The sequence below is a fragment of the Pygoscelis adeliae genome, unplaced genomic scaffold (genome assembly GCF_000699105.1).
Source record: "Pygoscelis adeliae isolate BGI_AS28 unplaced genomic scaffold, ASM69910v1 Scaffold349, whole genome shotgun sequence".
Taxonomy (NCBI): Eukaryota; Metazoa; Chordata; class Aves; order Sphenisciformes; family Spheniscidae; genus Pygoscelis; species Pygoscelis adeliae.
In genome coordinates, this window is record NW_008825608.1 from 762,715 (window position 1) to 778,590 (window position 15,876).

General features: G+C 44.7%; 1 protein-coding gene across 1 annotated transcript in view; it reads right to left on the bottom strand.

Moving 5' to 3' along the window:
- Positions 1–15,876, bottom strand: part of PHF2 (PHD finger protein 2) — a 95,418-nt gene that overhangs the window by 35,540 nt on the left and 44,002 nt on the right. Inside the window, 2 exon segments of the mRNA XM_009332583.1 lie at positions 3,988–4,206; positions 8,060–8,233. Coding sequence (XP_009330858.1) covers positions 3,988–4,206; positions 8,060–8,233 — 393 coding nt within the window.

Below are 15,876 nucleotides of genomic sequence, written 5' to 3' on the forward strand. Positions count from 1 at the left end.
TTGCTCTTTGCACATGCACACACACAGAGATCCACATACTTTTTCATGAAGAAAGGAATCTGGAGGCCACAGCTATAAGACATGAGGTTTGGAAAAAGCTAACTTTGTTTTCCCGACCGCAACCCTGGAATAACTGAAGTAAAGACATCTCCCAACGAATCCATCCCAGGTTTTGCACAAAGCATGTTGGTTTTATTAGTTCCATGCAGCTCTCCAGCCTAGCTGGATATATTCATTAAAGCTGCTAGTTCTTTATCTTAATGACTCTCAAGCTTAGTGTATTAATTCAGTGCTCCTGGTAACAAAGGAAACAAGCCCTACATGAATGCCAAACCTTCCCCCTCTCCTTCCCTTTCCAACGACTGCCTCCTCCCCCTCGCAGCAGATCCGAACCAACGCTGGCACTCTTCGCACAAGTCCCAGTGAAACAGGTGTCGCCTGCCACAGTGAAAATTAAAGAGCTTATCATATTAGCGTGTTCTTTTATTACACTTCAGATAGGGTGGAGCGTCGAGAACTAAAAGTGGCAAACCAGTGCTGAATTAAGAAATTCACCGCAACCCTTCAAAAAGCACCAGCGAGCTATTTCCCTCGGCACTGAGCGCCGGCAAGCATCCACCTCTCACACCCCCCTCTCACGCAGAGGCAACGCAGATGCCTCCGCCGCCAGAACGCTCCCCAGGAGGTGCTATCTCCTGGGCGGCAGCGAGCCGGCTGCTGTAGTCCATTATACTACATCAAACAACCGACATTTGGCCCATTTTCAGCCGTTCTCTTTATGCTTCATCTTTACCACGAACACCACAGTAAGGGTTAAAGGCCCATTAGCATGTGCAACATACACTAGCTGTGGCCAGAAAGGCCACTTTTTCTTAAATGGTTACAGATTTCTTTTTCTGCAGAACCTTCTGATCCAAATTTGACCGTTGGAAAGTATAACCCGCTCCTTCTACAGAACCCCCCCCAGAGGAAAAAGGGAATGTATTTTTATGAAAACTGTATCTCAAAATGAGTAATTCTAGACTTCAAAGGTACACTTACATTATTTCAAATGTATTATGAAGAAGGGATACCTAGAAGCACCCTGTTAGTTCTCTGTTGATTCATATTAAAGGTTGTAACTTCTTAAAAACAATTCCAGCCTGACTTTGGTTTGCTTGAGTTTATGTAACTTCACCGATTGCAAAGAATTTCTCCTGATTTTCACTGCTGCAAATGAGACAGCAATCAAACCGAACATTTCAGATCGTGTTATGAAAATGAGCCAATTCTGCCCAAACAAAGCACTTACATTTTATTTAAATGATGTCAGAAAATTTTGTGCGAATGTGTATAATTTTTCCCAAAGAGGAGTCCCTACAAATTTCATTAAACCGAAATGGCTTAAAATGTCATATGACGGGAAGCAATCTTCTGAAATAGTAGCCACTAAGCCACATTGGTAAAGTGGAAAAATGTAAGAAGAGGAAAATGATTTTTAAATTTGACATCTGGAAAACATATATTGCGGAATGCGTGCTCCAGAAATACACATATATTTTTAAATCCAGACGAGTTGCATAACAGACAATTGGTGTCTGTGTTGCCCTTTGCTAATCTTGCAATAATTAAATCCTACCAGTGAACTACTGGCTCTGGAACAACACTTACCCGTTTATTTTCAAAACCGATAGAATTCTAGTTTAAACATATATTGTAACAGTTAATAAACAAACGAAAGTGATCGTCTCCCAGCAGACCCAGCAGAGCCCAAGTGCCATGTAGCAGGACGCCCTGCATGCAAATGCCTGACAGAATGAACGCATTAAGCCAAGCTCTTCCTGCCTTCATTTAATCAGTCTTTCAACTTTCCTGGCCTATTGCACTCCGCAAGGAGGGGCTACAGGATAACAACCTCATTTTTCAACAGGATCCACGATTCTATGAGTTGATGGTGAAAACGGCTACGCAGCTTGAGAACCTGTGATCTTGCACCTCACCAGAACTCAAGGTAAGGTTATCAATAACTAGTGTTTAAATGTTCCTGCAATTTTTACACTCGACTACTTTGATGATTGGTCTTGTACGTCATTAAACTTTCTGCAGTGCATTTGAAGGGAGAAAACAAAGCCGTATTGCTGTACTGCAGAATTATGCAATGGTCTGTATTCCTACCACGCTGATAACCTCGTACATCGATAAGACCAGAACTAGCGACAGCGCTCCAGAAGCACTTTCTGCCATGCTGCACGATGCAGACTGAGGGATGTACTGCCAAGTCGGGTTTTTGCTTGGATAAAAAGAACTGGATAGCCAAAAACCTTCTTAAAGCATCAGAAGATTGTTGTTGATACAACTCTCCTCATCTTAACTGGTATATTAAACTTGTAATCTTTTTATCGAAACTGCCATTTCTTGAGTTCTGAGATTAAGCCCCACAGTTTTTATAGAATTGATATTTAATTCCTGATTACAGAATTGTGCTGCTTCTGTCTCATTTTTTTCCCCTTGCACTGAAAAGTAGCTGCCTTTCATCATTCACAATTCAAAGCAAAGGGAAAGAAATCAAAGCATCTCAATGTTATACAAAACTCACAGAGGCTAGAAATCCTGTGCTGCTGCTTCTATACTGGGTCAATAACAGCCTGGGAGTATCTGCAGTCATACCCCCCTTTTCAACACAACCCGTTCTAACACCAAATTGTTCCCTTGAAGATGATTTCTGGTTATTTGTTTGACCAATTTCCAGTGCGTTTGTCAGAGATCTTCCAACAAAACATTAGAAAGGTTGACTCTTTTAAATCAAAACATTTTGTGGGGACATATTGATTTTGTTAAGTCTGTCAGAACAAGCCTCCCAAGGGTTTTTTTGCCAGCTTGCCCAATTTGTGGGTGTCCTGCTTGGGCCAAAGGTGTTAGCAGACCATCTGGGAGACAGGAACAGCGGCAGGTCATTCAGGTTTCCAGTTCACACTTGATTTGGAAAAAGTCAAAGTGGAAAAATGATTCCCATTTTTGCCCCCAAACCGAACATTTCAGACTCCTCCCCTTTCCCCCTAGAAAATTTTTGAACTTTTAAGGCAGTGCAGAAATAATTGCTGGTTTTTAAAATTACTGAATTTTAACACAACAGAAGACAGTTTCCAGACATCCCTTATTTCGCACTAAAAACAGGAACATGATGATTCGTTCGGCTCCTGGGAGATGAGCACAGTGCTCTTCCTCTGTGTGTTGCTCTAAGGTTGCAAAGCAGTGAGAACCTCCGCATCATTGCTGCTTATTTACAATAAATGGCTTTCAAGTAAAGCATTTCATCTTTTACAGGGATTGGTTTCTTTTCTTTTCTTTTTTCCCATCGTGTAATAGAAAGAATTTGTGACTTAATCTGACCAAAGCAAACACATCCTACAGTTCTTTCCCAGATAAAACTCCCACTGAGATCAACTGTCACTTTTACTCAGGAGAACTTTTTCCTGTGAAAGAACTGCAAGAATTGGCACCCTCAGTGCACCCTACAATTTTGACTGCCACTGAAATCGCTACAGTTTTATATCCAGGCCACGCATAACATACTGTTTCTTACTCTTCTCATCCAAAGACAAAAACCAGCATGTAGTTTCCAAAACTCACCTTATTAGAACTAGCTGTCTCGGTAGGATTTTTCTAGCCCACAGTACTAAGTGCCTCTACAATTCTTAATTCCGTGCGAGGAAGGAAGCATCATTTTCATCGCCGGGACTGGGGACTGAAGCTGTCCAGGCAAGGTGCCTTGCATTAGCTCATACGCACTGCCTGAGGCCAGGCAGGGAGCTGCATCCAAAGCTCCACAATCCAACCCGTGGGCTTCTCTCCCTAACACCTTTTTTCACCTCGCGGTTTGAATTCTAATATTTATGACACGTGCTATATACGTGTGTCTTTTTGTAATGAAAAAAATAAAAAGCTTCTTTCGTTTAAACATACAGAATCTGCTATGTACCGAAGGACCAGCTGTGCAAATGTACTTACAAGTAGACTTTCCATGGGTTTTCTCACAATTTGGACAATGATAGATGTCGATATCCGGTGCCTCTTCTTCTTCAACACCCACACAGCTGGAATATATGAAGGCAAATATTACATTAGCTTGAGTCCATCTCCAAACGTCCAAGCACTCAATTAACAATGAAAACCACCAAACCCCAATAAGCTGTGCATTTACTACGCAGCTATGCTGGCTGCTAACGGCTATATCAAAGCAAAGCTTAGGTGCTTTTTACGCTAGTACAGTCAGACTGGGTTTTTTGCAGCCTACATTCCTGATGTGGTGCTAAAGAAGGTGTCAGTCGGAAGCCCGCTACCAGCTCACTGTGGACCTCCATTAAAACGTGGCAGAAAGTCCCAAAGAATTTTTTTTCCCCAGGGAGACCATTTTGTATCTACATAGAGTTCTCCAAGCACCATCCCACATAATTAACAAAACACATCTTCTTTACCAAGCATGTATGGACAGCTGCTAGGTACAGAAGCAATCTTGGCAAGGCATACCATATGTAGGACTTCTATAGGTTCCATCTCTATTACAGTATACGAAGATGAGGAGGAAAAGAAGACACATAGCTCACAGCACTTCTGGCTGCCAAGAAGATGGGTTGTATCATGGCAGCTGCTTAGAACACCCACCGAGATTATTTTGGATGGCACAACATATGCAACAATACAGCGCAGCCTGCGGGCATGCCGCGTGAATGCAATCCAACAGCAGAACACAGCGCTGGGGAAAAACAAAACTAAACTGCAAAGGAATGAAGTACCCAAGATAAGAAGTTGTGGCACAGTCGAAGCACCGAGCAGCCAGCCAAATAATCAAACTCCAGAATGGCACTGTTCTTCTGACGGAGGGAAAGCAAACAGGATTCTGCTCCTGCTTGCTCGGTCTGAAGTGGCCCAGGCTGCAAGGCACATTTGCAACACAGAAAAAAAGAGTTTCAGCTGGGTGCTGTGAGATACAGCCCTCGTGTCATGGCTCCATGGGAGCTCAACTAGGCAAGAGGATCCACGAGAGGCAACAAAGGTAGCTTCACCATAACCACCTGCACAAACAAGGCTAGATCACATCATGGTAAAAGCTGTCTTGGAGTTTCTCTACTTCACAGCCTGAAATGCCTTCTCAGTGCTCTTCAGCTAGCAGAAAACACCGATACATCTCTTCTGCCAGAGACAGGGTTTGGGCACGCGCCACGGCAATGCCATCTCCATGCAAGTGGTTAGCGTTCAGCCTCCTTGCGTCCCGCTGGCAGTGCAAAGCGGCGATCGGTGCAGGAAGATGAATTCAGAGGTTTTAGCTGTTGGTTCTGACCCATAGGAAGCAGAGGAGAGGACGTTTGCTCCTCTCCCACAGGCAAGGCAACAGGGTGGGTCAGTTCTGTCAAGCGACTTACAGAATCTCTCAAACCATTCTCACTGTGTTCAACCTCTTTAGGACAATACCACAGTGCCCAAAATTACAAACAAGTTAAATACTTAGAGAAATTCACGTAGGTTGGATACCCCGGTAATTACTAAACGTGATGGTCTAGATGCAGGAAGGCCCTAAACTCCTGGTTGCTGGCAGACAGGAAGGTGCATGAGTAAAGGAAGGACAACGTATGATCATGCACGCCCACCTCTTCTATGCTTTTTTAAGCCCTGCAAGTCACCGCCGTTGTGAACCAGCTACCTGGCTCCATGGAGCTCAGAGCTCTTTTGATGACTTTGGCGGGAGGCGCGCACGTGTGTGCAGGCACGCGGTGTACGTGAGCACGCACGCAAACACGTGCACGCTTGGGGCAGGAGGAGCGACTGTTAAAATACACTTTGACCCTCTCTGTTTACAAAGGTGGGTTTGAAACCACTTTTGAATCCAAGGCACATAGTGATGTGTAACTGTACGCATCATGATTACAAACCACAGGTCTACTTGCTTCTAGAAAAGAGCATCAACAAAACCCATTTTGAGCCTGCAGCCAAGCTGGAAAAAGCCAAACTAGCTAAGATATGGAAACAAATCTTTTTTATAACCGTTGTAAATGTTTTGTCAAAATAAGATTCTGCCAGAAACCTCAGTCGATATTTTCATCCTGTTGCAGCCGCTAGTGTGCGTATGGGACCCAGCTCCCTCCAAACCAAAGAGCACAGGGTGAGAGAAGCTTTGCAACCAAAGCCAGAGAAACTCTCATTTTTGTGAGTTCAGCCTGTGAACAGGCTGGTAAACAGGACATTAGTTCTGAATTGTGTAAAAGCAACTGCGGATTTGGCTTATTTTTTTCTATAAAACAGTTACTTGAAAAAATACAAAATGATTGGGTCTCCCTGGGCAGACAGCATGGAAAACTGAAGAGTAAGTTTGCAGACAGGAAAAACCATCACAACAATCCAGTCCTCAGAGTCAAGTACGTACGGGCAGTAAAATCCCAGATTAAGCAGTAGAAAATTTAAACAAACCCCGGCAGATTAGAGCAAGCATAAGAGAATGTAGAGGATTCCTCTACCCATAAACCTGCGTCAGCTGCTTATGCCACTAGATTCAGCTTGTTAAGCTTAGTAAAGGTATGGATTAGGCTCTATACAAGGGCTTGAAAAGTCTATATTTAGCTAAACTAAGGAGATGAGACCCTTGGGCGCTGCGTGGATTGCTACAGGAGGAGGTATGAAAAGCTAGTGCACTGGGCGAAGGCTTCAGTGTGGTGGGAGCTATTGTTCTGAGAGCAAGTAAAAATATTTAACTAGAACAAAATGGTAAAAATAACTGACCTCAAACGCAAATGGTCCTCTAAAAGATGCAGTCAACTTTTCCAACTCCAACATGGCTTTGAATAATGTTTGCCCATTTACAGCTACTCGTAGGCAGAAGCCGCTATCCTCACCGTATTTGAAATTGCGAGAACAAACTTTCCAAGCGATCACCCTACTGAAATGTTTCAGGTGATCTTTAACCAAAATATGAACCAGTTCCAGTCTGTGCCCCTTTTCTCAGTGAAAAGAGCCAGGCGTTTCCACCAGCAGAACTGTTTGTGGGTTTCTATGTCAATGTACGCATAAAAAATAGAATTTCCATAGTTAAAGACAGACTGACAGAGACAACCCCTCAAGAACGTTCCTGCCAGAAGAAGAACGAGGATTTCTTGCTGGGTGTATTGGTTTTATGTGGCAAGGTTTTGGCAGCAGGGGGGTCCATCAGCTCCGCAGCAGTGACCTACCCTTGAGTTGGTCTCCAGAGCATTTGCACCTGTGAATGAGAACCAGAAGGAGATTGCCAGCCTTGGCAGAAGTCAGCGCAGAGTCCTGAAGCGATCTCCCGCCTAATTTACAAATGTATTTTTTCTCAGAGTGGTTAATTAACAATAGAATAGAATCAAAGCATTTCTCTAGCTGAAGAAAACCAAGTCATCTATAGCAGCTGAACAGTGCTGTCCTTCCCCTCAACCCTCCAAATTTGAGCACAAATGGTGCTTTGTGTTTTGCATCTATTTTTTTTCATGAGAACGCTCCACTTCGGTCCCTCCAGTTTCTTTTTTCGGCCCCAATTGCCTGAGAGAAACACAAACATAAAAAAGACTCGAGCCAAGCGTTTGACCCCCTACAACGATCAAACGGGTTCGGAGTCAGACAGTGCAGGATCACAGGCGGCGTGCTTAGGAGCAGCCTCCAGCAACGGGCTCCGCTGCAGCCAGCCCCACATTAATCTGTCAATATGAGTCCTGCATGCGTTACCATCGACAGAGAGGAACTGGAAAAAGCTCTCAGTAGCACTTTTGTGCGGTTATTCAAATCTGCCGATGAGATAAATACGGACGTAAGAGGTTAGCAAAGGAACTGCAAGGCAGTTGGTAAGGCAGAGCTTGCGAAAGGACGGGCAGGGAGCAGAGGGCCAAGTGGCAGGAGGCAGAGCTGGAAGCAGCCTTTTGAGCAACAGCAGGAGCAGATTTATTTGCTTCATGTGTACCAGCAGTCCAAGAATCCGTTTCACAAAGCCCGTAGACACCCCGAAAGAGTGCGCTGACATCCCAGCAAAACCCCACTCTGCCGCAGGAACTCAGAAGTCAAGTAGCGCAGCACTTACACCCGTGAAAGAGATCGCCGCACACATCCTCCTGTTTGCACCGCAAGGGCACCTCACGGACGCTGGTGATTTCGTACTCGGAGGTGTGCGCAGGTACAAAGCGGGTGTCCTCCAGTGAAGTGTTTAGGGATGTCCCTGACCGTCTGTGAATTATCTCCAGCTGCTGCTTTTTAACTGTGTGACAATTAAGGCGTTCGGCAGGACCAAACACGTTCTTCTTGGGGAAAGCATCAGGATCCCAAAGCAAATTAGGAGAAAACTTTTACTTGGTGAAGGACAAGGAAGCAAGGAAAGAAAACTCTCCCCAGGCATCCTGCAAAGCCTCGCGCTCGCTGTCCCATCAGTGTTAATGCGTGAGAGGCTGCAACCCTTACGTGCCAGCTGGGAACCAGGGATGCAGCCGGTGCGGAGGGCAGGGATGCAGGACGCAGGAGCACCGGCCCCGCGGCGGCAGCCAGCACACACCGCTCTACCGTCGCGCTCGACCTACGGAGAACTTGTTCCACCTTTTTGCCCAAATGTAGTAAAGACAGCGTAAGAGATGCTGTGCATCCAAGAATATCTTGTTGGAACGATTTAAAACAACTTAATGGTATTTAAGTCTAACTCAGGTTGAGGCACTGTAGTAAAACTAATTTGATAATGAGATAAACGTGAAACGTTACTGATGCATTTGAATTTTACCAAAACTGTTACAGGGAAAAAAAAAAAAATTAAAAGTAAAGCCTTTGATACTGCAGCTGTTTAAGCTGATATATCACACATTTTACAGTGATTTAAATGAGAATTAGCACAAACAGAAGCATTTGCAGTGAGAGGCCACAAATTACGTTTTTATTAGAAACTCTGCACTTTGCCACTTTAAAATGAAATTGCTTCTGTGTTCGCAATGAAGACATGTTCAGATTTCAGTACTCTGACAAAGTTAACAACAAGTTTTTTATGCAGGCAACAATAATAAAAGGTGCGTAAATCAGAACTGGTTTTATAGCATGAATGTTTACAAGGCCCTTGATTTCTCATCTTCAGTGAGATGACATTTTAAGTAATATTAGGAGAAAAATTAAACCGCATAGTACCTGTTCTATGTAAACCATGTAATCTCCATTATCGACCAGAAGTATAGAAAAATATTAAAAAGACCCCAAGCAAACAAAAGGCTATTTGACGGGAAAGAAAATAAAATCTAGTGATGCATAGAGCAGAAGGAAAAGCAAAAATCTTAACTTCTGAAAAAAACCAAAGCCGTACATTTTATCCATTCCCGAGAAGCACTCTTCAAACGTAGCACAAACATGAAACAGAAGGTCTTCAGACAGAGAACTGGGTTTGTAAGAAAGGTTGCGAGCCAGCACGGGCGGGAGTGCCGGCGGCTCCCCAGGATGCTCGGCACCTGCATGCTCCTGGGGGGGTGACGCTGCACCCTCGCTCCCACCTCACCCCCCTAACTATAGGTCCCAATTTCTGGAGCGGGGAAAAGCCCGCCCTTCCCCATGTCGTACACTTCATTGACCAGGAAGGTCAGTACAATTGCACCGTTCTGCAGATGAGGAATTTGTCACGGGCGGGATCGGGGGGGTTTGCTCGGGATACCAGCAGGCCAACAGCACAGCCCAACGCATGGCACAGGTCTTCAGAGCTCACTGCCCAGTACAGCAGTGCCTGCCACATCCACGGTCAAATATATTGCTCAGAATTTGTAACTAGCAAATAAATCACTGGACCAGTTGTTATATTCTGTGTATTTTCACGTAAAATCTGTTTTCAACCTTTACCACTTCACCAGAAGCACGCTAAAGGCTTAGGGAATTTTCACACTGGTAGAAAATGACACTTCGACTCATTTCACACAACCATGTACCTGCTTCTCCTTCTCTCCCTGAATCAGTCCAAATCCAAGTAACTTTTATTCCCAGCCACAAACCTGGGATACCAGCGTCGCAGTAAGTGTTGGAAAGTGGTGATCGATTTCACACTCCTTCCCCTTCTCGCAGAAGCTGGAGGTAGTGTCCACGGTCTATAAGCCAGGAGAGCAGAGGGTTGTGCTGATGGGCCCATCTTCCAGCGTGCTCGGGGTCTGGCAGGGGTAGAGGCAGCAGGGGTGCTCAGGGCCGGCTGCTGGCTCTCAAGCAGCAAGCCGCTGCTCCACCCCAGCACAGGAGGATAAAGCATCAAAGCCCCAGGTGGGGCAGCTATCACAGTGCAAAAGAGGCATTCATGGCATTTTTATAGGTAATAAAGGTCATAATTAGTAATTATGACCTGAGCTCATCCCTATCCCTTAACAACTGGTATAATTTCTTGATTCGTCATTTATCATGCGTTGCACAATAATTCTCTTCCTTAACAACAAGGTGTCATTTGTACGGAAGATACCCATCCAGTTTCAGAAACCTCCACCACCTGAAAAAAACTATAGGTACTGTGGGAAAATCAGGACTTCCCAGCAGCAGAGAGACTCACGCTTCACATTTTGATGCCAGGCCGATGTGAAGCGACAGCAGTTTCTTCTGTCCCCATCGTAGCATGCAGAAATGCAACAGCCAACACTGTGAACACAAGAGATGTAAGAAAAGACAAGAAAAGACAAGAAAAAAGAAAGAAGCCATTCCAAGAGCAGTGAAACAAGCTGTTCCTCGGATTTGAGTCTCGTGTGCTGTTTTTCTGGTGGCTGTTAGGGAGCGAGCTCTGACCAGGGCTCTTCCATGTATGTGTCTAAGGAGCAAACAGACAAGTCTTTTCCTAAGCGGAAGGATTTGTCTCATCTAGTCAGCCACGTATTTTCACAAAACATACAGGAATTTTTGAGGCCTCAAGCCTGCCGTCAGACACGGCTAAAGCTGAACAGCAAGTTCAAAAGCCATTTGGGAGAACAGAGACACACACGTCCGTGCCACTTCAGGAGGAGACCCAAGAGCGAGCAACGGTAGGAGAAAGCCCATGTGCGTTGGCTTGGGCACACGTGCAAGTGTCCAGTACATGGGACTTGTTGAATTAGGGCCTAAATGAAAGATAACCCTAGCTGTACTGGATAGCTAGTATTTCACGTCACCTTACATATGCTCACCCTCGGTGCATTAGAAACATAAATTTAGAGGGAAAGGCCTCCTTTCAAAACACAACTGTATCTGTGCGGTTCCCTTTAAGGAGCCCAGCAGCTTCAGCAGCACGCAAACATAAAGGGCAAGGAAAATCTGCGCTATTCATCGGGTTGTTATGACTGTCCTTAATCTCAACTAAATTACGTAACTTCTTTGACTCCACTTCTCCACCTGCAACGCAGTAATATTAATACCTGCCTGATAGCCTCAAAGGCTGCTGTAGTATGATTAACAAACATTTGCTCGGTGCTTTGAAGATGACAATCTCTGTGCAAGTGCTGGGTTGTGCTACCTACATGCAGAGCTTCTGCTTTAGAGGTTTGTCTCTACTGCCTGTAAATTCTCCTGTGGGAATTTACAAAGACGTGTTTTCCTTGTGACACTATCCCTTCCTGGGCTTCACAACTCCACACATTTTCACGGTTACTGTTTTAAACCAAAATTTACATTCGGGTTTCTGCAATTCTGGGCCCAACGCTGGGGATTGTTTAAAGCAAACGCGCTGTGTATTTGAAACAGGAAGAATTAGCCTCCTCCAGCTTATAAAAATCTTGAAGGGGCTTCTTTTCTGTTGTACGCAATTTTGACCATGTTCCTTCAATCTGAAGAGGTTGGAAGAAAAACCCGGAGAAGGTGCAGGCACTGTAGCCGGCAGAGACTGACCCTTGGCGACTTCATACTGTCTAAGGGACGCTAACTGCGAACACACAACCTTAGACTGCGCCTTAGCGGGGAAACGTCCACGCAACTATTGCCACCAGGCTACAAACAAGTACATACAGCGTATACCAGGAATGCTGTGCTAACACAGGACATGTATTCAGGTAACTCAAGCGCCACTGGCACTTCTGAATAGTTGCCATAGCCATAAAAGCCACAAAATCGTTCCAGTACTTGGGGGCTGGAGGCACGACATTAAAAAAGTTTTAATCCAGCAAACAGGCACAACACTATCAGTCCTGCAGCTTCCTCCTGGCTGCATGTGCTTAAAAGCAGGCGCAGGGGGTAAGGGCAGTGCAATACACTACATCCCCCCAGACCAGGAGGGCACGGGAGGGGGCACCAGCCCCGGCCGGCCCCGGGTGCCCAGGCGGCATGCGAGGTCAGCACCAGCACCCCAGATCAGCCCCGAACCAGCCTTTCCCGAGACACACGTCCAAGCTCCGATGAAGAAAAGGGCATGAACGGGACTGCTGCTGAAATCAGGAAGGACTGCAAGTGATGCTCTCCTTACTCCTGAGACACGCTCCTCCTTTGAAGTGAAAAGCCTGGCCCCACCACCCCTTCCAGCACCCGGAGAGAGGGACGTGCTGTCTCAGGGGCACAGGGTGGGATGTATCTCCATTTCTACATTATTGGGAATTCTTTGGGGCATGGGGATGTTGCCCGCTCTTTTTGATGTTTGCAATTGTACTGGAAGTTAGTCGCTTGCTTATAAAGTAGGTGCCCTTTCCTTTTAAAAGGAGGAACAAAGTAAATCTGTTTGTTACAGTCCGGCTGAGAAATGCAAACAGGATTGAATTACAGCAAGGAGCTGCTCTCTCTGCTTCTTCATCCCTGCACTTCAGCCAGTTGTACAAGTTTTGCTGTCTTGGATAAACTTTGCTCGCTCGTTGACTGAACCACATTTTGCCATTTTTTTTTCAAACTTGTTTGCAGTTGTGGTATGCAGCAGAGAATTAGCCCTTTGGGAGAAAGCATGAATTACTTGACCTCTATAAAACTATTTGTAAAAGTGAGCGAAATCGGGACCTCCCTGAAAAACAAATGTTACAGCCAACTAAGCCAGCTGTAGAATATTTTTTTTACTTGCAAATGGCTGAAGGACTTCGTGGATGTTACTGGCCAGTGCAGGTGCTCTGCACCTTCATGATTAAGAGATAAAAATCTGCCCTATTTCTGGTGTGAAGACCCTATCGCTGCAGTATATGGGCATTCAAGTGCCCGTTCCACCTACATGTTTATCACAGCCATATCTGCAAAGGTCTCAGCATAAATCTCTCGAACCCCAATGATGTGAAATGATCGGCTGCTTGGAATAGGGGCTTGCTGCTCTTGCTGAAAGTGGCAACCCACACCGAGCTCTCCGGAGAGCAAAAATCACAGGCAGAGTTTTAAGAACACAGATTGAACGTTTTTCAGAAGGTGCACCCCAAATTGCAAGGAAAGCTAAAATAAAAGTAAGCATAGAAACAAAATGCAGATATCGAGAACTTAAATTACATTCAGAGAATTACAGATTTTATGTAACCAACAATAACCAAATTGTTCAAGCCTGAGTCATAAAACAAGTTTAAAAACACCAGAAACAAATCATATTTAGCAACTGAGGCTATTATTATAGGATATGTATATATATGTGTGTGTGTGTATATACACATATATATATATGTATATATATAAAGGGGGCTTATAAAAAAGATGGTGGCAAACTTTTTAGCAGGGCCTGTTGCGACAGGACAAGGGGGAATGGCTTTAAACTAAAGGGGGGTAGATTTAGACTAGATAGAAGGAAGAAATTTTTTTACGCTGAGGGTGGTGAAACACTGGCCCAGGTTGCCCAGAGAGGTGGTGGATGCCCCATCCCTGGAAACATTCCAGGTCAGGCTGGACGGGGCTCTGAGCAACCTGATCTAGTTGAAGATGTCCCTGCCCACGGCAGGGGGGTTGGACTAGATGACCTTTAGAGGTCCCTTCCCACCCAAACCATTCTACGATTCTATGTTTTCCTAAGGTGTAACAGTTTTGCCTCTATTACACTGAACGCTATTAATGGTAATCCCTCCTCAGTTGTTATTTTTGTGAGCAGGTTAGTTGTGGAAAAAGACATCCTGTTTTTTGAACGCTTTCTATCTGATCCACTCGCCGAAGTCCCCAGTGATTTCTGTAATGTCAAGACATTACGAAGGAAACAAAAGTTTAGATCACTCTGCAGAGAGTTACTATTTTTACATTGTTGCATTGCTGCTATTCATAGGCATAAAATGCTCAACTACCCCAGCGGCTTAGATGCATAAAACCCATTTTCAGCCTCTACCTACATTCAAAATACCGTAAGGGAGATTTTTCTAAGTTGATGGTAAGAAGATGAGTCCGTAAAATACATTGCACACTACACCGCTACTTCACCTTAGGAAGGAACGTGTTAGAAGAAAAACTGTAATTTTTCACCCCAAAAGAAGCAGTAAAAACCAGTATGGGGAAAAAAAAAGGGGGGGGAAAGGGTTTTTTGTCTTGAACCGAGCAGCTGAGTGAAGCTGAAGAAAGGGGTGCGATTTTTAAAAGCATCCCCAAAGCCACTTGGAAACCCAGGCCTGACTTTCATTAGTGGTATTCACACTCAGAAGCCTCTGAGCTATAATATGTTAGTTACTACATATTCTTATTAGTGAATGAACTGCGTGAAGCATTTGATGCTTACTAAATCGCCAGTCCCAGTTACGCGGAGAGACAGTGAGCTCCGCCATCCAGCCACCCGACCACGACTCTCCATCCCTCGGTCTCACTCCCAACCCCTTTCAGGCTCTGCAGAGCCGAGTTTCTTGTAAAGCAGCACAGGTTTGGCTGCATTTTTCTCTCCTTCAGCTGGGCAGTTATATTTCAACTCATCCAGAGCCAGATTCTGGATGCTGTTCCAGCCTTTCTGGGCTGCTCTTGGGGCACAAAGGACCAAAAAATTGCCCTAATTGCTCAGCTGGGAACTACTCCAGCGCAGGGGAATGACCGAGTGCCACAGAACCAGCCTGCATTACCTGATTTCCTATCAGGTAACAAAAGTGCTCAATAACGTATCAAACACAAGACTAATTTAATTTTCCTTTCTTAAAAAACATACCGTTCTCCCAGCTGGAGTAATCTAGAGAACCACGATCTTCACATATTTAACATACAGAAAGAGGACTGGAGCCCCAGTGAGCTGTTACAAAAACATCCCTTTATCTCTTTTAGTATCATGTTTAGCTAATGTAATCACTTGAAAGTGGTTTCCCAACCTTTGCTGGTCTGTGGAGTCCTGTATATTTTCCTGACGTCCTCCGTAGAGCAAATTTAAGCCTACTGACATCAGGCTTATTTTTCTTAGATCAGAAGTCTGTTAAAAACAGACAATGATTTCAAGGGGTCCCTGGAACACGCTGAATTAGAAGACTCTTTTTTCTGACACCTGGAGAAACTCAAAAAGATATGAAACAGTCTAGGTTTTGGCCCGCCAATCTTAGAAGAGAGCAGGAGCAACTCAAAAGCTGTTTTAATTTAGAAAAGCCATCAGTGATTACAACCGTACCAGCACATTCGTTAAGGCACAAACACAGCTACACCGAGGTGCCGGTGCCTGAACCCAACAGTGTCAATACGCCCTCAACTACTCAATCTGGATATTCACAGCGGTGCTAACATGACCCCGCTGTAGAATAAAATTTACCTGTCCAAATGAATACTTAGTAATTGTCAACAATCTGTCCCATTTACTTGACAACAACTTGATGGTTGTCAACAACTTGATGGTATCACAACTTGACAAGGTAATACCATTTTCAATACCTTAATACCTTAACAAACTATCTGGATTTGAAGTTAATAACTTTGCTGTATTAGTTTTGTAAAGTGTTTTCCCGGGGCACCCAAGACTGCTTCTTTATTGCAGCAGCTCTCTGGGATTTGAACACAAGTCAACATGCAGTCAACATCCTTCTGGCCTTGCTATTTCTCCTTTGCATG